The 18990-nt window shown below is 42.5% G+C and overlaps 4 protein-coding genes across 11 annotated transcripts; 3 read left to right on the top strand and 1 right to left on the bottom strand.

Annotated features, from left to right (window-relative positions):
* The first annotated feature begins 31 nt into the window (after positions 1-31).
* Positions 32-2947, top strand: LOC108630167 (pancreatic triacylglycerol lipase). Of its 2 annotated transcripts, XM_026817897.1 has the most exons (9): positions 32-508; positions 582-893; positions 962-1045; positions 1101-1366; positions 1438-1912; positions 1994-2245; positions 2308-2422; positions 2493-2693; positions 2763-2947. In XM_026817897.1, exons 2-9 carry the CDS (start codon positions 815-817, stop codon positions 2842-2844), a joined length of 1554 nt encoding a protein of 517 aa, XP_026673698.1. In that variant the 5' UTR covers positions 32-508; positions 582-814; the 3' UTR covers positions 2845-2947. The 2 variants fall into 2 exon arrangements, with proteins under 2 accessions (XP_026673698.1, XP_017888741.1); XM_018033252.2 differs by having other exon boundaries at positions 32-893.
* A 779-nt stretch (positions 2948-3726) lies between these two features.
* On the top strand, positions 3727-5012 carry Scox (Synthesis of cytochrome c oxidase). The gene is made up of 4 exons (XM_018033257.2): positions 3727-3891; positions 3953-4364; positions 4449-4651; positions 4726-5012. The coding sequence occupies exons 1-4, from the start codon at positions 3823-3825 to the stop codon at positions 4906-4908; spliced, it is 867 nt and encodes a 288-aa protein (XP_017888746.1). The 5' UTR covers positions 3727-3822; the 3' UTR covers positions 4909-5012.
* A 184-nt stretch (positions 5013-5196) lies between these two features.
* Set2 (SET domain containing 2) lies at positions 5197-12808 on the bottom strand. The gene is made up of 6 exons (XM_018033309.2): positions 11556-12808; positions 7574-11012; positions 7093-7509; positions 6366-7027; positions 5963-6295; positions 5197-5871 (listed from the first exon to the last, which is right to left on the bottom strand). The coding sequence occupies exons 2-6, from the start codon at positions 10989-10991 to the stop codon at positions 5716-5718; spliced, it is 4986 nt and encodes a 1661-aa protein (XP_017888798.1). The 5' UTR covers positions 10992-11012; positions 11556-12808; the 3' UTR covers positions 5197-5715.
* LOC108630195 (trichohyalin) lies at positions 12597-18255 on the top strand. Of its 7 annotated transcripts, XM_018033310.1 has the most exons (10): positions 12597-12675; positions 12794-12955; positions 13170-13466; positions 13536-14044; positions 14113-14356; positions 14422-14634; positions 14701-16390; positions 16447-17006; positions 17081-17211; positions 17303-18255. In XM_018033310.1, the coding sequence occupies exons 2-10, from the start codon at positions 12830-12832 to the stop codon at positions 18186-18188; spliced, it is 4656 nt and encodes a 1551-aa protein (XP_017888799.1). In that variant the 5' UTR covers positions 12597-12675; positions 12794-12829; the 3' UTR covers positions 18189-18255. The 7 variants fall into 7 exon arrangements, with proteins under 7 accessions (XP_017888799.1, XP_017888801.1, XP_026673693.1 ...); XM_018033312.2 differs by lacking the exon at positions 12597-12675 and having other exon boundaries at positions 12807-12955; positions 14209-14356; XM_026817892.1 differs by lacking the exon at positions 12597-12675 and having other exon boundaries at positions 12807-12955; positions 14719-16390.
* Positions 18256-18990: the final 735 nt, after the last annotated feature.

Below are 18990 nucleotides of genomic sequence, written 5' to 3'. Positions count from 1 at the left end.
ATGTAATATTCAATAATTGTTAAACTTTCAATTGTTTGTCATTGTTTTTATGTAAAGGTACCCTTAATCAAAAATGTTCATTGATCCGAATATATTTTTATCAATGACTCTCGGAACAAGATTTCAGGTCAACGATTCATTGATTGACTTCGTACGAGCGTAAAACTTGTCCAGCCGGTTTCCGAATTTTTAGAAAAAGACGTGCAAAACTTTCGACCGCCGAAACGAAATCTCCGCACTCGCAGAACGAAGATCGTGCGAGCGTTGCACAATTATTGTCACATTAAATAGACTTTTCCTAGTGAAATGAACAAGTCGTATCTTTTCTATTGACGAAGCTCGTCGTCGAGATTCCCTGAGTGAAAGCAGGTGCATGCGTTCAATGTGCAATGATCCGCTGTTTGCACATGCAAATATTGCATAATGACCGATTGCGGTCGTAATCGTTGCGACCAAGGGGAAAGCATCGTGAATAATTCTAATTAAAGACTTTTCATCGTATTCCGAAGTAGTTCTTTGTTTCACTGTTGGAATCATTCAGTCGTTAATCGAAAGTAAGAACTAAAGTTCGCGCGTTTCAGAAGGTAAAAGGTATTCAAGTTGCTCGGAAATGGAAAAGCGATTGCGTATTGGAAGGACGGTTGAGTGATCTTTCGAAAAGGGGTTCTCCAAACTGGTCGCATTCGTACCGTAAGTGGAGAAGGAAACGTTAGGAAGAGAAGCGAGGAGGAATAACGGGAGAAGAAGAAAAAAGAGAGGAGGAAACTGATCTCCGTCAGACGCGAAGAAGAACTCGAGGAAAATCGAATGAAAAATGCAATCCGTTCTATTGAAACAAGTTCTGTTCTTTCTAATATTGTTCATTCCCTGTATCATTGGAGGTAAACGCGTCGGTAAGTGAAAGGCTTTATCGACGGCGTGATTAATAATTTTTGATTAATGATTTGCCACTGATTTCTAGCGAGACTCCTTCCGGTGAGAAGCCGCGCAATGATACGTCGTGTGGGACCACTTCAAGGAAATTTCAAACCAAAGGTTTGCTACGGTAAGCAATTAAAACGATTCTAAAACACAGATTTATATTTATTGAAAAACCGCAGATCTGGTCGGATGCTTCGCGGACCCGCCGCCTCGTTTAACGCTGAAGAGACCGCCGGAGCATCCAAACGTGATACAAACAAGATTCTTATTGTACACCCGTTCGAAGAGAGACTCCCCGGATACTTTCGAACACGGTAGCGATTTTAAATCACTTCTTCGACCTCGTCTCGATGCTACCAGACCTTTGAAAGTCGTGATCCATGGATACAAAGGGAGCGGGAACGATGCTGGTGCAGTTCTATTAGCACAGGCTTTTCTAGACGCGGTACTCATTAATCATGCTTTATTTTATTCAATCGCTTTCACGTCTCATTCGTATATTTTTACATTAATTAGGAGGAGACGAACGTGTTGGTCCTCGACTGGACCAGAGGAGCAGCGACGACTTATCAAGCTGCAGTAGGAAACACCGAACTCGTGGGTCGTCAATTAGGCCTGGTCCTTCTGGACGTCATTGACTTAGGCACCAGTCCTGAAAAGATTCACGTAATAGGCTTCAGTCTAGGAGCTCACGTAGCTGGCTGTGCGTCGGAGGTCCTCAAGGCCAAAAACATTCTCCTAGGCCGAATAACTGGTCTAGATCCTGCCTCACCGTTCTTCAGGATTCATTTATTCAGGGAGAAGTATAGAAAGCTCGACGCTACCGATGCTCGTTTAGTAGACGTGATCCACACGGACGGATCCGAGGACTTCGCTGATGGATTCGGGCTGTTGAAACCTCTGGGACACGTCGACTTTTTCCCAAACGGTGGTAGGGAACAGCCTGGCTGTACGGATATCAAGAACTCCGTCGTTGTCAGTCATTTAAAAGGTACCTCGTCTCGTACCACATCGATTTAACGTTGAATTTCTCATAAACGCAGTTTACTTCTTATTTAATTTTTGAGTTTAGAAGACATGTTGACTCGAGATATTGCCTGCAGTCACTTGAAGGCCTGGGCGTACTTTTTAGAGACCGTACGCAGGGCAAATGATTCCTGCAAGTTCATCGCTTGGCCCTGTTCTCGAGGAAGAGCCACGTACGCCAACGGTCTATGCTTTCCTATGGAATCCACGATGTGGTCCCAGGAAATGGGATATAGAGCCGATCGTGGCTCTTTAGGGATCTACTATTTACCAACGAGAGACCAAGAACCATTCTGCGGTAATCTAAAATTGGTATATTACATAATTTATAGTTTTAACTGTTTTCTTGCTTCGCTTCAGGCCAGGCTGTGAGGGCTGCGGTGATCACTTCGAAGGATGCCCCCAGAACGACTGGGACGTTGTTCCTAAAAATTGTAGAAAGCAATTCGACCGTCAATTTCAAATTCAGATACTCGTAAGATTTGATAATACTACAATTTATCACTGTCACTCATTTATTCTGATTAAATGTTCCTGTTTACCAGGAATAAAGGCAACAAACAGTCGACGTTTTATAACATCGCTGCGATGAAGTATGAACTTTTGTCGGACGATCGATCAACGATAAAGGCACGCGCTTCATATCAAGTAAACAGGGGCGAAGACAAAGAAGATACGATTAAAACACGAAATTCGGACTTGCTGTTCGTTGATAAAATTATACTCGAGGATAGAAAGGGAAACAAGTAAGAGTGACTTTGATTACCTTCGTGCAAATTACAGGAATTGCCTTTTTTTATATTTTTGTCTTTCAGGTGGGAGTCGTGCACCTCCACTCCGGTGAATTTGCAGGAGACAGAAGTGTTGCTGCATCGGAAGCAATGCGGTTCTTCTTAAGAAACTTCTTCTATTATACAGAAATGTCACAGGAAATTATGTTCACATGAATAATGAATAATAAAAGAATTTATATAATAATAAGAATATACATAATAACGTTCAAGAGTAATCAATTGTTTATTCCAAGCTGTTTTTCTTTCAACCTACCGAAAATTGTTTCAGACAAAAGTTGTAGCAAAGAGAAAAATAACGATGAACGAAATAATCGATTATTCTGAAATATTCGAGATAGAAAAATATTATCCCCCTACGTCCATCCGTTCGGGAGTTATTGAGGAAAAACGAAAAGTCTTTTTAAAAGTTCACAGATTGGACGGGCGAATTGCAGAATCTGAAGGCGAATTCGCTCGTCGAATCTGTGAACTTTTAAAAAGACTTTTCGTTTTTCCTCAATAACTCGCGAACGGATGGACGTAGGGGGGCGTATGTACGCTCATTTTGTAGGGGACGACGAGATCTACAATTCCTGCCTAACAAGAATTAGCTAGTGCCAATAGTTAACGAGTTATTTGCAAAAAATGAAAAACAGTTATTTGCAAATTACTCGTTAACTATTGACGCTAGCGAAGAATTTTTACATGGAGATTGTAGATCTCGTCATCCTCTACAAGAAAGGTCCTATGCAATTTTCCCGTATCTCCAAGGGTTTAGGAGTTATTGAGGAAATACTAAATTTTTTGTCAAAAGTTTGCTGATTTGACGCTGGGATGGTCGGATTTTGCCAATACCCATAAAATGCCAATTAATCGTACTTAACGCGTTAAATACTTAAGTTAGAAGAAAAATACATAAAATCTTTCTTGTAGAGGACGTCAGTACCTACAACATCTGTATACAAAATTTTTTGTATTCGTCAATGTTACATAACCAGAAAAAAAAGTGTTTGAGAATCGCGCGTTAAAGCCGAGCACGTCAGAATCGCATATAACCTATCTGCATGTGCTATCGATGATTCCGTACCGGTAGAAATAAATAATGCGAACGATGTCTCGCTTAATTAATCTTCTGGTATTAAACAAGTGCCCGAGTCAAGCATTTAGAACCGTAAGTGCATAAAGATCGTCGAGTCGATTGGACGGGTTTTAAACATGTCATTACTTTCCAGCGTTTACCGAACCCCAATCAATATTATTTGCAAATCAAGCGTGTAAATACGTCCGCATATTTGCGAAAGTCGAGCAGTCGGATAGGCGATCTTCGCGGCAAGAAATCTATTTTTGACAAGGCTCTCGTGACATGGAAAAGTCTGGCAGTCACCGGCGTGTTGGGCTCAATTTTTTTGACATACATGTACTATTTGCAAGCGACGAAGGACAAGCAGTTGGAACGTGAAAGGAGAAGGGAGTTGGGCAAAGCAGCGATCGGTGGAAAGTTCGAACTGGTCGATCCTCAAGGAAAGCTGGTCAGATCGGACGATTTCTTAGGGCAATGGGTCCTGATATACTTCGGCTTCACTCACTGCCCTGATATATGCCCGGACGAACTTGAGAAACTCGCGGCAGTCGCTAATTCCTTAGGTATCTAATAAAGTTATTCACTGTACTTTGTCCTATTGAGAGCATTTCAAATGCCTTTGAAGTGAATGACACGTTTATTTTCAGAGAAGGAACATAACATGAAAGTACAGCCCATTTTTATCTCTGTGGATCCAGAGAGGGATACACCAGAAGTTGTTGGGAAGTATGTTAAAGAGTTCTCTGACAAGATCCTTGGATTGACAGGAAACGTAGAACAAATCGCGAAAGTATGCAAAGCATACAGAGTATACTTCAGCAGTGGACCCAAAGTCGACTCCGATTACATTGTCAGTGATTCTTGTTCCTCAGTTCGCTTCCTTCTACTCGAAGCAATATTTTAATCTGCTCTATTACGTTGCAGGTTGATCACACGATCATCATATATCTGGTAGATCCCGATGGCCTGTTCGTCGATTACTATGGCCTGACGCACACTGCAGAACAGATTGTACATAGCACCTGCATAAATAAGGCGAAGTACGATAGAATAAAGAGCGATTCCTGGCTTCCGTCGGTGCCACTGAAGAATCCGTTGGCAGCGTAATTTTATTTGTATTATATAATAATTGTTTAATAAATAAGTTAGCTAGATATGTCCAAGAGTAAATGTTCGTAAAATGCGAATCAATAAATTTGTATGAAGTCGAACGTCAGTATTTTCTTACGTGGAAACAAATAAATACTTTTAACCATTGAAAAATGCTAGTATCTTAATTTTGACAAACCTGGCAGATCGTAGTAGTCCCAGTCGATTCACTGGGAGTAGCTGGCACGTCGGATTCGATGCATTTGCATTCCATACCTCCGGAATATGTAGAAAATAGATAGAATGTAAATGCAAAATGTATTATTTTTTATTTCACTTGCTCTTTATTTACATTAAAATGATAATCGGAACTTAGTCTTATGAAACAGTTAAAAAACCTCTTACAATGTCCAAGTATGTACAACGTTTGAATCTTCTCCGATATTAATTTCAACAAGAAAGTTACAATTTGACATCATTAGATGAATAACTAATTATAATACGCGAGATGACGTTATTGCAAGGGCGTAAAATGCGTTCTCATTTTTAAAAGATTTAACATACATATTATTCTGTGCTAAATGAAAATACAACGTTTTTACAATAAATGTATATATACTCGGTTAGAAATTTAGTTATACCAGAATGTGTATGAAGCATGTACAAATTGACCTATATTACAATCAATAATAAGTAATTACAGACGTATCTACATACAGGAATTTCGATATACTTCTCTAGCGGATATATTACAATATTTCAAATTGAAAGATTCATGTAATAAATAACAATTCGATTTATTCATACCGTTGATTAGCTACGGAATCAATCCTCGTCTGTACCTTTCTGATAAACCGCACCGAACTTGCTCATGTACTTTCGCACGAAGTCTTTAGCCTTGTGTTTAACGTTCTCGTTACACTGCAGCTCGTCCACGCTTTTACAGTGTTTCAACTCTTTCGCAAGTACAAAATGCGTAAGCTAAAACACGAAGAAGCAGACTATGTATTTCATTTGTCAAACATCTCCGACGATATACGAACCGAAGAAGAACGATCCGATCTGAACGTACCTTCCTAGCAAGGTGTTTGAAATCTTCCGTATTAGTTATCCTCCCTTGCTTGCAGTCATTTTTTCTGTACGGATTCAGAAAATGTACCATCACGTTAGCCATATTTATCCTGAACATGTCCTTGATCTTCCTCTCAGACATCGTAGACAAATCACCCGAGGACAATTGCAATTTGTTCAAATGACGCGAGTGCGACTTAGACTTGCTGCTACGCCGATGTCTACGAACTTTGTCAACGTGCTCTTTGAACTTCGCTCGTTCCTTCTGACGACGCAGCTTCTCTTTTATCCCCTTGTGCGCTTTATGATCCACGCGATCCTCTTCTCGTCGTGGCTAAAGAATGAATAAACTGATTTCGATGTTCTAACGCCGGTCCAAGTAATGAAAAAAGAAAATAACGTACGCTAATAATTCTCTCTTGAACGAGTCCCTCCCTTCTCTTCTTGTTCTCCGGGAATAACGTGGAACCACCGACCAAGCTTTTGTCGGCAGCCTTTTTAACCGCGTTGCGTTTGGTACCCTCCAAAGGTTTGTCTACCGAACTGTTGTCCGAGTTCATATCCTCGGACTTCGGTTCTTCGTTGCTCTCCTCGTCGATCTCTTCGTCCTCGTCGTTCGACGAACTGGATTCGTCGCTGGATTCCGAGGTCGACGAGGAATCCGGTTGAACACCGATGTGGTCAGGCGCAGGCGGTAACCACTGCGGTATCCTCTCTTTAACGTGATAATAGTACCTTCTACCTCTAGCGTCAGTCGCGCTCTTCCACTTCGGAGGCAAATCTATCGGCGGTATTTCAGGCTGCTTATACTGTTGCTCTGTTTGCTTGTCCTGCTCGTAGAGCTCGCCCTGAAGCGCGGCCGACGATGTCCCAGCGATTTGGCTCTCTGAATATTGACAATGGGACATCATCGAGTACCCCGGCGTCGTTTGATTGAACACAGGCGTTTGGTTCGGCGTATACACCACCGGTGGTACGCCCGACGGAATCTCCGACGACAATACATGCGAACCCTGAGTCTGTCCGCTCACGTACACCGGAGTACACTGCTGAGTCATTTCTCCGTCTGTAAATTAGTGAATTAAAATGAATATCAAACGAACTGATCTTTAAATAAGTTCAATCGAATACCTTGCGCGGGATACTGTTGCCACTGTCCGATAGACGTATTGTAGAAAACAGGATATCCCGTTTGCGGGTCTACCATAGCGGTAGAATGAGGATCTATGCCTAACGCTAGGCACCTGTTCTCGTGATCTTGCCACGATTCTTGCTGCTGACGACGTTGCCGTTCCTCCTCTTCTTTAGCAACTTTCATAGCGAACAACTGTCTGCGCTCGTACTTGGTCATCCGAGGAATCGGAACCAAGCTACTCCTTTCTTCAACCCTTTTATCTTTGGAACGAGAATGGTCGGATTCCGGAGAATCTCCTCGCCGTCTCCTGTCGCGCTTCTCCGTCTCGCTTCTCCCGAATCTATCGGATCTGTACCTGTCATAAGATGTGCTCCGCTTGTCCTCCTTCTCCAATTCCTCTCTGTAGCCACGGTCTAAAAACAGAAATTTATATAAGCAAAACGATCGTTCGATTGTAATCAACGTTCGATTCATTACCTGCTTCTCTTTCGTGCTCCTTCATCTGTTCGATTCGTTCTTTCTTGGGTATACGGAACACCTCTTTCAAATTCGACCATTCGGCCAAAAGACTCGAAGCTAGTTCAGGGATAAGATTCTGGACATCCGATTTCGCGTCACCGATGTCAAGCTCTCGTTTGTCTAAATCAGATAATTGATAGCTTTTTTTGTCCTCGTTGTCGTCAGTGCTGGGCTTTAATTTTCCTTGATCATCTTCGGGCGATTCCTCGCTGGGAGCGAAGTACGACTGCCTGGACCACTTTTGTACCACGTTGTAAATTTTGCTGTCCATCAGCATCGTTTTGTTCGGAATCGGAAGCTTGTACAGAGTCTTCAGAACTTCTAATCGAAACTGTCGAGCCTCTTCGGAATCGTCCTTAGATATATCCATAACGTAGCTCCAAATCAGTCGTAAACCATGATAATCTAAGAACAATCGTCGACAGGGTTGCTCTCCGCTTTGTATGAGACGCAGAAGACGCGTCCTGTGCTCTAACTCCCTGCTACGAACCATCAATCTGCTCAAAGTTAACGTATGAGCTCTGTTCTTCAAACCAGCCGAACACAACTTGTTTATTTCCTCCTCTAGATCTTCGTCTTCCATGTAATCAGCCTGTTGCTTCTTCTCGTTCTGAGGCTTACTTTCTTCTTCCTTCTCGCGTTTCTCCTTCTTCTCGATCTTTTCCATTTCCTCCTCCGGGGTCTCGCCGATCCAACCGCGGCAATTGAGCGCTTCGCAAAAACATCTTTGTGCCTCTTTGCCGTATCGTTGGAAATGATAGTCGAACGTTATCTCCTCTCCAGCGGTTATGAATTTCTTATTAAAGAAGCCTATCCTCAATTCACCGTTCACCGTCCATTTCTGCGTCTCGGAATTAGGGTCGCAGCTGTGATTAATGAATCGCGAAATGTTTCCCTTCATCGTGGCGTCGATGATCTGATCGTTCTTCAATGCCATGAAATAGTAGTGCTTATTTTTATCCTTCGAGTATTCCTTCGCCCTACGCCGGAAGTCTTTCGGATCGACCACTTCGCCCACGTACTCCATTATAAATTCGCCCGCGTCCATGTCGACCGTGGCTCGTAAGCCGAACCCCTTTTTCTCAGTCCTGAACACCTCGCACTTCGCGTACTCGCAATTTTGAAATCTCTTGTTTGTACAACGATCGCCTACCACGCAACGCGGTCCGCACTCGATCATGAGAAGCCTGTTCAGACAATCCTCCCCGCAGCCAAGTTCTCCTCTCTCGATCTCCTCCTCCGTTAAAAAGCAATCGCACACCATCCGTTTGGTCTCCTTATTCGTGTACCTCTCTGTTAAATACAGATTCTCGCGCAATAACTCGAACTGGCTCAGTCTCTCCTCCATTTCTCTATCTTTCAACTCGAGAACCATGGGCAGCGATATTCTAGCTCCTACAGTTTTTGGAATTTGTACGGTGCACTCGTTGTTCGAGGGTAACGACGTTTCCTTCGCCTGTTCCGTGTCCTGGCAATTGTTCGACAACGATGCAGACGTAGAATCGGAGGAATGAACGTCTGCTGCGAGGCTGGTCGAGGATTTGAGCATGGCAGACAGTGGTACGGTCGATGTCATTTTAGCTGCAGCTGCGATTATGCATCCGATAGAGGCTTCGATACTTGCCGCGCTACCCATCTCCAGTTCGCTCGATCTTCTCCAACGAGACTTCACTTTGACCGGTTTCGAGGAATCCGAGTCGTAGCCAGTGCAACCGGCGCAATACGACGAGAGGTCAAAAGCGTTGGCCGTCTTAACGTTACTCTCTTTGTCCGATTGTTGTCCACCACTGTCCGGTGGATTTTCTGCTTTTACTTCTTGAGCAATTGGGGCAGCGTTGTTAGCTTTTTCTCGTTCTTGCTGGGCAGTCGATTTCAATATATCTAGATTAGGTTTCATAACTAAACCACGTCCACGAGATCTTTGCTTCATTAATCCAATCGATCTAATTCTACTGCTTCTCCTCACTCCGGAACTGTTCGAACCGCTCTCCGAACCCGTCGTGTCTGTACTACCGCTTCTACTTCTGAACTCAACCTTCTTCTCAACGTCGCTGGAACTGATGTTGTTAGACTTTGTATCAAATTCTGTTATTTTACAATTGTTTATAGACGGAAACATGTCGTTACTGTTTTCGCTGCTACTACAGACTTTCGTATCCTCCGGGTCGTTCTTACTATCCACTTCGTTGTCACCGTACGAGTCCTCGTTCGCTATTTTTCTATTCTTCTTATCCGACGAAACGTTTGATTTGGTACTACAGTCTGATTTGCTCGATTCCGTTAAAGAGGAACTGTTCGTCTGATGCAGCTGCTCCATTTTATCTAATATCGAACAGCTACTCTCGTCGTCGACGCTTATGGGTGGTATCACTTTCTCCGTGTTACAGGCAATTTGTAACGGCGACATTACGCTCTCCATGTTCGATAAATCATTCACTAAATTCTGTATCTCCTTCGACGGCTGACTCATTTGCATATCCGCTAATTCGTCGTTTATCTTATTAAACACATCGTCCTTCGAAGTCGTATTCGTGTACCGATCTTTATCCGAACTTTTCCGACCGTTGATTTCGTTCTCGCTATGATTAAAATTTCCTAAAATATTTTCACCTACATCGTCGGAAGCGATTGGCACATCTCTACGCAAAGCTGACACGGAATTGTCGATCTTCGTTTTATGCGAACTACATTCGTCGTCGGGCGCGTCCCTCGAATCCGACTCCATGCCAACCTCGTTTTGTATCACAGAATAATCTACTAAATTTTTCATTTTTAAAGGACTATTAGAGAACTCTATTTCCTTTACTACTACGTCGTCTTCGTCGTCGTCGTCGTCGTCCTCATCTTTGGACGCGTAACTATGATCTTTAAACTGCTTGTCGTCCACCTCCTCGCATATTACGGTCTCCTCTATTACGTCTCCTGGCCATACCTCGACCTCCTCGGATTCCCCCTTGTTTGTACTACCGATGAAATGCTTGACTACTTGCGGAACAACCTCGGGAACAGCCTTATTCGATTTACCATCTATACCGTCTTGACTATCGCTCTCGCTAGGATCCTTCTTGTACTCGGACGTCATCGAATATGAACACTCTTCGTTATTTACAATAATACTATTAGAAACATTCTTGTGTTTGTTATGTTTCCTAGATGAATGCTGATTCTTCTTGGGAACCGGCTGGTTTTGGTATTCTGAGTTACTCCTACCATCCTCCGCCTCCCCCGGATACGATGATATTTGTAAAACATCGCCATTCACCTTCTTCTCTTCCAACTGCTTTTTGGCTATTTGTCTACTAGATTTTCGAACAGGTACATACTTAACAGTCGACTTAACGGATGATTTCATATCGTTTTTACGTTTACGGGCCATCGTGATTCCATTCACTCTAATCTGAAACGTGCAAAAGGGAAGGAGTCGATGAAAAAAATGTGTGCATCACGCGAACCAGTGCGGCGGAGTCAGAAGAAGATCGCGAGCGAAATATCGTATAAAAATAGACCACCATTTTGTCTGTATTGCAACAACGAGGATACTACTACTATGAATACAGATTTTAGCATCTTGCCTCTGTTTATATAATAAATTGTAGTTCCCAAACTAATTGCCGAGGTTATACAGTCGCCTCGTAGTTTATTTGCAACGTAAATACGTAGGGAAGAATCCTGTACGCAAACGAAGCGACGAGGAAACGTTGAGCAACTGTGCTGGCAACAGAGAAACAGACGAGCATCGAGTGGTTCTAGAAATGAAAGAGCTCGACTTACGTCGAACGGGAATGCGTTACTTGTTTTTCGCGAGCAAGTATCACTCGGAATTCCAATATACGAGGATCATTGAATCATTTTAACTTTCGCTCTGCTGCAAGAACAGTTGACAAACACGGTGGTAACGCGTTCGATCTCGTGGTATCGGAATGGATTCGCGGGTACTCACCGTACGTCCCTAATATTCCGTATTCGGATTTCATTCGAAGCATCGTTTGAAACGTTTCGTGGACACCATCATCTCTGGTGATAACGCGCGCGTTTCTGCGATCGTTAAAGACCCAGACGAAACGCAGACGTAACACGGTTATCAGGAATCATCTTCACGTCGGTTTAAAAACGTTTGTTCGAGGCTAACGATTTCGATGGCTGTTAAAAGATCTCTGTGACAATGTACAATCGTGCACTACACGTCGACGATACGAATTTTAGGCATCAACATAGATGCAACGTGAGTAAGTACTGCCTGGATTCCCTCCGATTGTTTCACTCTCGTCGTTCAGTCGCCTCCGATCTAAATGGAGCGAAAACCTCCGCCGAGCCTCTCGTCCGTCACCTGTGTATTCTCGTATCCGATTTATGGTTTGTTTAGGCGGACGTCGATCACCTGAATGAATTCATCACTGAGAAGGGCGAGGAAAGTGCGATAGTTGAATGATAAAATTTGTATCTTCTCGAGCGTATACGCTACTCTGGTCGCCCACTGAATATTGCTTGTTTTTAACAATACCGACCGCACGCACGAGCAAGATGCAAGGCTGACGCTTTGGTGATTTCACCAGGAAGATTGTTATTTCATAAACCTCGATGTTCCCTAGGCGCATCGCTAGCCAAAAATGCATTCTTTCGTTGTTTATCCATTTAGACGTTACACGTACAATCCCGCATTATTCTAATCGCCTCGTCTACGCTAACTTATCAATTTATTTAATCCAGATTACAAATAAACGTTTCGGTCGTTGGAAGTAACCTTGTCAGATCATTCCGTGTCCCACTCCTTCTCTGTCTCTCGAAGACGTTACGAAAACCGGTATTTCCGACGTTGATCATGTTCGTAACGGGTTCCAATTTCTTCGTTTACCATACGGTCGGGTGATCAATTCATTTTTCAGAAACGGTATCGCTCAACGAGAGTTCTCTTTTTCTGATGCGTGGCGTAACGATACTTGGTACAGTGCAACTTTTAACGTTATAAATCGTATCGTTACGTACGTGATAGATTCGACACTCCTGTCAATCCGCCGACGATATTTTCAATTCTATTAAATTATTGATATCTGTAAATATACGTACGTACGAACAGTTACAAAAAGCACTGACAAACTGACGATGTCCTGTTGATTGGTCAAACGCGAGAATGGCCGTTCCTATCATTTTAAATTCGAGCCGAGGAACATTTTATTACAGATACATTTGAATCAACGATTTCGTCCCGATCGAATAATGTCCATTAACGTCACTGTTAATGGGAATCGTTTTAATATACGCCGGGGAAGAATGGTACTGTCCGATTTAGATCAGATTAAGAAAAATGAACGGGACCGTCGACGAAGGTTACGCTTGGAACAGGTACGCGTCTTATAAATTATTTACGAACTTGTGAAACACTCGTCGAGTAGGAGGATATAATTTCGTAATAATTTCTTACGTTCGTTGTGCGAACGTAAAAATTATTACCGCCACTTGGACACAATAGTAATTATTTTATTACACTGAAAGTAGATAAAGTATTAACAAGGAGATTCGTAAAAGAACGGAGGAATCAATTAAGGAATTTACACAGGTGCGACAACAATCTAAAGAGATATCAGACAGGCTCTTGGAGCGTACAAAAAACATAGCCAAAGAGGAGTTTAAAAAGCTTGAGGATAACAGTAAACTGAAGGAGATATACAATGGGAAAATTATGGAAGTTCAGCAGAAGTATCAAGAGGACATGGCAGACATCGGTCAGGCACATTTGTCTGCTGCATTAGAACCTGATCACGATGCCTTAATAGAGGAGAAAGAAAGGAGAAACAAGTCAGCCGCGACAAAAAGAGGACAGGAGGCGGTAAAACAGGTGAAGGAGTCTCAACAGGTGAGGACCCTTCATTTTCATTACATCTACTATGGAATTTATTCAAATGAAAATTTACAATTTGTACAGAGAGAGACTGTGCAACAACATCAGCACCAGGAGAGATTGAGACAAGTGAGAGAATTAGAGAATCTCAGGGCTACTATGATAGCACAACTCTCTAAGAAATCAGTACCTGAACCAAGCACTATATGTATCTCTGTACAAAACGAAATCGACGATGAAGATAGACAGCAAGATGGCCATAAAAGGACGAAGAAACTCGGTACTAAAAAGTCACCTATAAAGATTTCGAAGGCGAAACCTAAAACGAAAACGTTTGAAGTTAATCGAGAGCAGGATAATTTAATCTTGGAAGAGGAATCTTTTCCTCAGTTGACCGAGGAATCTGTTCCTAAATCGGTCGAGCAATCTGTACCTAAATCGGCCGAGCAATCTGTACCTAAATCGGTCGAGCAGTCTGTTCCTAAATCGGCCGAGCAATCTTTAAGAACTGAACCCGAACGCGTTGACGAGATTCCTCGAAAGGAAAGGATGGAAACCGCGAATGTTCCGTCGAAGGTGGACAAATCGGCGAGGTATGTATAGGACTATTTAGATTAACGAAAGGAATAATAGTCTCTGATTGTCGTTTTGGGTGTTGAAGGTATAATCCGGAAGACTATGTTCAAACAAGTTCGGATACTACCTATAGCGATAGTTCTAGTTCGTTTAGTGATGACTCGTCATATTTTTCCGATAGCGGCGAGCAATTTAGAGAAATAAACCAGCCGAGGTACGTTAAGTGTCCTGGTAGCGACAAGGTACAAGTGTACGATCACAATAGGCATCAGAAAAAAGTGTACGATCAGCCGGTCGGCGTAGTTGAGAAAATACAAACGTGGAACGAGGTTCGTATAATGAAAGTAGGTATCGTTAATTTATATATAAAAGTATTGTTGTTTCATGTTCGCAGCCGAGCGCGACGGACTTGGCTCAGGAAATAGAACGAGCGCAAACTGCGGAATCGCATTTGTCCGAGAGTCGTAAGCAAAACGCACAGAAACGCGGGGAGGACGCGGTATTGAGAGAAAAGGTGCGCCGGGATTATCAAACGCTTATGCAAAATCTAGATCAGCTCGCGAGCGAAGAACGGAAGCTAAAAGCGAGTCAAGCTGTAAATTACCCAGTAAGCATTTTATATCTTTCAATTCCGTACTGTGTATTGAAATAATTTTATATCCTATTTATCTAGAAGGATGTCTACATACAGGAAGAACGGAGGAGGCTACTGAGGGACCAGCACAAGCAGAAATTAAATCGCGCTATGAAAACTTTATTAGACGGTGAATGTTTGGCCCCGTGTGCGCCGAGACCTACAGAGAGGCAAATCACTCTCGCACCGATAGAACGTGATAAAAAAAGGAAGGACATCCAAGCTACTTGGGAGGATCCTTCTTCTCCCAATCAACGTACAGTGAGGAGAGACGCGCAAAGTAAATACAAAGGGAACGAGAGTTCGCGGGAGGTACAGATACTGGATATGTTGAAGAAGGTCGAGAGACAGAAACGATTGCTGCTGCAAGAATTCGGTGCAGATTTACCTGATGATATTTTCAACGCGTCCATAAGACCTCTCTTCGAAAAGGATAAATCGGTTCAGACTCAGCCGACCGATGCACCGGACGCACAGGTTTGTAGATCTCCCGAGATCAAGGTGATAGATGTGTCTTTAGAAGAGAAGAGTAAAAAGGATAAGAAAAATAAGAACAAGGAGAGAGCAGATCCATCGACAGAAAGGAAGGAGATCGCTGTACAAACTATGACAGAGGACGAAGTAGTTCAAGATAAAGGAACGCAGGTAGAATTGATACAAGAGAAGGAATCCTCTATTAAAGAAGATAGGAGAGTTAGACATCATCCACTGGAACCGGAGGTTATAATAATTAGACCGGACGTAAATAGCAGTAATTCGACGAGTTCCGACACTCTGCGCGAGGTTTCCGACTTAGAAAAGGAGAGTCCGAAAGTAACACCTAAAAGAAAAAAGTATAGCGTAAAGACTGCGAGGCAAACACCGTCAAAGACGTCTTATAAATCGGTTCGCAAAATTGTTCCCAAGTCTCCTGCAAAGAAAGTCTCGAAGTCTAAGACTCTTAGTCCGAAGAAAACCCCGAGTAAAGCGGATGTGCCCAGTAAAAGGATCAAAATGTACGTGGATAAAAATGGAGTGAACATCAAAGTGAAGCCACCAGAGGTGGCAGAAATCCTCGTGGACGTGAGCACACAATGCGCTCAAGAAATTGCAGTAGGCACCGAGAAACTGGGAAGAGTGGCCGAGACCAAACAACAGTGGACTCATTCTAAGTCGTTTAAAATGAAAGACATTTCAGACACGTCGACGTCTTTTGCTAGTCCACCTCCGATAAGGCCTAGAGACATACTAGAAGCTCTGAGCAATAACATATCTATCCTCGAGATGTTAGATTCTTCGGCGAACGAGAGCTTGAAACGTTTGAGAAGGGACGTTAGCCCGGTGTCGACACCGGAAACACCTTCCCCGAGAACCATGAGGATGCCCTCGAATATTCCTCATCCAGAAAAGTTTAAAAGATTATTTCACTATTCGTCGACGGAGTCTCAGACGAACGATTATCGACAGACCACTACTTCTCCACCTAAAAGCGACACGTCGACGAGTTCGTCGAACGATGGGCCAGAGCATATACCTAATGCGTATTCGAGGGGTCCGGTTTCATTAGAATTCTGTCTGTGCCACAATCCGGAATGTAGAAGAGTGCATGCGAGATTCGAGGAGATCCGTAATTACGCGTTAAAGAATTGTCCTCACATGTTACGGAAGTACGACGACCTCCAAAACACGTGTGCGGAGAGGATCATCTCTTTGACGAATCTCATTGAGAAAGTTCGAAACGAACAAAAAGGTAAATGAAACTGTTATTGTTATTAGAATTGAACGTAACTGTATAATTGTTCTTAGGTATGGAATTCTCTATGATCGATCCGAGCGACGATACGAGTTTGATGCAGTTACCACCGCCGCAAATCGCGACGAACGATTTGGAAACTGTCCACAGGCTAGTGGAGAACATCGAAGCGATACACAACCAATTAGCCAAGACTCTGATAGAGTCTCAAAAGATTGTAAAAACTAAAACCGCCGTCGATGAAAGCGAGGAGATTAAAGAAACGGAGAAAGGAACTTCGACCGAACGAAAAGCGGAAGATAAAGTTAAACCGAAGATCGTGAGCGTCGAGAAGGTAGACATTGCTATGGACAGATTCAAAAGGCTGGCGCCGTCGGCGATGACGTCCACGCCGGAACGCGACGATAAACCCAGCGAGGAAGAGGTGATAGAAAGATTGTCGAAAGAAATCTTGGAACAAAGTAAGGGTCTTAATAGTAATTTAGTAACGTCGAAAGACATATGCACCTCGACTATAAATCTTTCGGTACAAACGCCGACGGATAATATAATTAGAATCGAGAATTCTAAAGTACAAAAAGAACGTGGGTCTGTAAGAGATTCTGACAAAGAGGTAATTCATACTTTCAACGTCTTCGAGTTTCTTTGATTAATGTTTAATTATCTTTTTTATGATTATTTTTCCAGGCAAAGGGAACTAAAGACTTCGTGCCGTTACTCCACGATATTCCGAAGGTGGTGTCGAGAATGGTTGACAATTCCGCGCACGTTAATGGTAGAAGTAAACCACCAGTGAGTTTACTAAGCGGACCTTATAGGTGACATTTTACTTTATTTTTATTATTTCTTAACTATGTTCAATTCGTATATAATTTAACGCAGTCATGACAAAATCGTAAATAATTGCAGGACTGAGATCGACTCGTCAGGCCACGAGTTGTCGACGATAATAGAGTTTGACACGCCGGACACGGTAAACAGAAGTCAGGGTAATATCAGGAGTCCGTTGTCCGCGAGGAAGGTAACGGAAACTCAAATGAAGAAGTCCACAGCTATAGTCAAACCGTCGGGACACATCACCCCTTCGCGGTCTGATAAATTACGGGATCCTACGATCGCGAAACTCTCGCAGGAAATAAAAGAACCTTCGATATTCTTCGATTCACCGATAACGTCTAAAAATGTAGAATCTCAAGATTTGAACAAGGAGCTGAAGGATGAGATACTGCAATGCGACACAGTCGATCGGGGATCGACGCAAGCGGAGGAATGCAAGGACAAGGACAAGATAACGTCTTCGAGCTCGAACAGTTTTTCGGAACTGTCCGGAGTCTCACAGATCGCGAGTACTCCTTCCTCGACTCTGTTAAGGTACGCGTCGTCTCCGGAGGAGATGGAGACCGCGCTTAAAAAACTTGGTCTCGGTTGGGCGATCACCACGTTGAAGAAGACGCGCGAGGCGAGCGCGTTGAGTTCATCCTCGAACTCCGACACGCCGATAAACACCGCGAAAAGGATATTGTCGCCGGTTAAAAAACAGAACAATTACGGTTTGCTAGATTTCAGCGACGTGTCCTCGATATCGATAAAAGAAGCTAGCAAAAGTACCGAGCAAGCGGTTCTAATGAAAGGCAGAACTTCGACGCCGAAGTTGCAACAGAATTCCAACAGCGAATCTAACAGTAGCAATACGAACAACTCCGAAAATTTTCAAGTACCCGAGGAGGGTCTAATAATTCCTAATGTATCTTTGACCAAGACGAAATCTAACGTTAAGAATTTAGAAAATCTATGATTAATGTTTATACCTTCGTCTAGCAGACTTTGTTACGAATATACAATAAATCAATTATTTTTAATTACGTCAGCGTACGATTAACTTTTTTCCTGAATCCTGTCCCAAACTCCGGTGCTCTTTTTATTCTTCCTGAAGGAGATGACGTGAGGCTGGGCTCTGAAAAATGGTCTAACAATTATTAACTTCTTTAACAATACATAGTAACAGACTTTTAACAAGCAAAAGAGAAAAATATCTTTATATTTCCTTTTGTACAGTCATTTAAAAAGTACAAAATCGTATTCCTTTGATCACAACAGCTTCTATAATGTTTTCTATCTTTATATGTGTATACCTCTTCGTTCCATCAAAATTAACATTCGTAAAAGATAAATATTATTTATGATATCCTGTTTGTTATATTACCTTGTGTCATTCGTTCGAAGTTTACTTAATAGTATTATCAGGTATTATGCAAACTTGTCAAATATAAAAATGTATATTAAACTGATTATTGCACTGTATTCGTTCCCATAAAAAGACATTTAAACATTGCAGATGGTCCAGATAGACGAGGAGAACAATGTTCTCTTTTCTCTTTTGTACAAAATTCGTTAGCTACTTACATATAATAAATACAATTAGTGCTCGTATGATTTTACCGTAGCGCCAGGAATTATTAGTTAATAGTTTCATTTCCGGTTTAAATGATTACATGCGGATCGTACCATTGTACGAAGACTGACATCTCGGCCTTCTTCATAAAGGCGAATCCTCCTCGCATAATTGATATTAACTTATAAATATCAATGAAATATAT

The sequence above is a fragment of the Ceratina calcarata genome, unplaced genomic scaffold (genome assembly GCF_001652005.2).
Source record: "Ceratina calcarata isolate Rehan_Ccalc_2016 unplaced genomic scaffold, ASM165200v1 scaffold71, whole genome shotgun sequence".
Taxonomy (NCBI): Eukaryota; Metazoa; Arthropoda; class Insecta; order Hymenoptera; family Apidae; genus Ceratina; species Ceratina calcarata.
The sequence above is the reverse complement of the archived record's forward strand: the minus strand, read 5'-3'. Positions and strand labels throughout refer to the sequence as shown.

Excerpts from the sequence above, each read along its gene's own strand:
- LOC108630167 (XM_026817897.1), top strand. The coding sequence starts at position 815 with ATGCAATCCGTTCTATTGAAACAAGTTCTGTTCTTTCTAATATTGTTC. Across the intron at positions 894-961 it reads CATTGGAGGTAAACGCGTCG|CGAGACTCCTTCCGGTGAGA; the intron begins GTAAGTGAAAGG and ends ACTGATTTCTAG. Across the intron at positions 1,913-1,993 it reads CGTTGTCAGTCATTTAAAAG|AAGACATGTTGACTCGAGAT; the intron begins GTACCTCGTCTC and ends TTTTGAGTTTAG.
- Scox (XM_018033257.2), top strand. The coding sequence starts at position 3,823 with ATGCGAACGATGTCTCGCTTAATTAATCTTCTGGTATTAAACAAGTGC. Across the intron at positions 3,892-3,952 it reads CGAGTCAAGCATTTAGAACC|CGTTTACCGAACCCCAATCA; the intron begins GTAAGTGCATAA and ends ATTACTTTCCAG. Across the intron at positions 4,652-4,725 it reads AAGTCGACTCCGATTACATT|GTTGATCACACGATCATCAT; the intron begins GTCAGTGATTCT and ends ATTACGTTGCAG.
- Set2 (XM_018033309.2), bottom strand. The coding sequence starts at position 10,991 with ATGGCCCGTAAACGTAAAAACGATATGAAATCATCCGTTAAGTCGACT. Across the intron at positions 7,028-7,092 it reads GCAACAGTATCCCGCGCAAG|ACGGAGAAATGACTCAGCAG; the intron begins GTATTCGATTGA and ends ACTAATTTACAG. Across the intron at positions 5,872-5,962 it reads TCAAACACCTTGCTAGGAAG|CTTACGCATTTTGTACTTGC; the intron begins GTACGTTCAGAT and ends TTCGTGTTTTAG.
- LOC108630195 (XM_018033310.1), top strand. The coding sequence starts at position 12,830 with ATGTCCATTAACGTCACTGTTAATGGGAATCGTTTTAATATACGCCGG. Across the intron at positions 12,956-13,169 it reads GAAGGTTACGCTTGGAACAG|GTGCGACAACAATCTAAAGA; the intron begins GTACGCGTCTTA and ends GAATTTACACAG. Across the intron at positions 14,357-14,421 it reads AAATACAAACGTGGAACGAG|CCGAGCGCGACGGACTTGGC; the intron begins GTTCGTATAATG and ends TCATGTTCGCAG.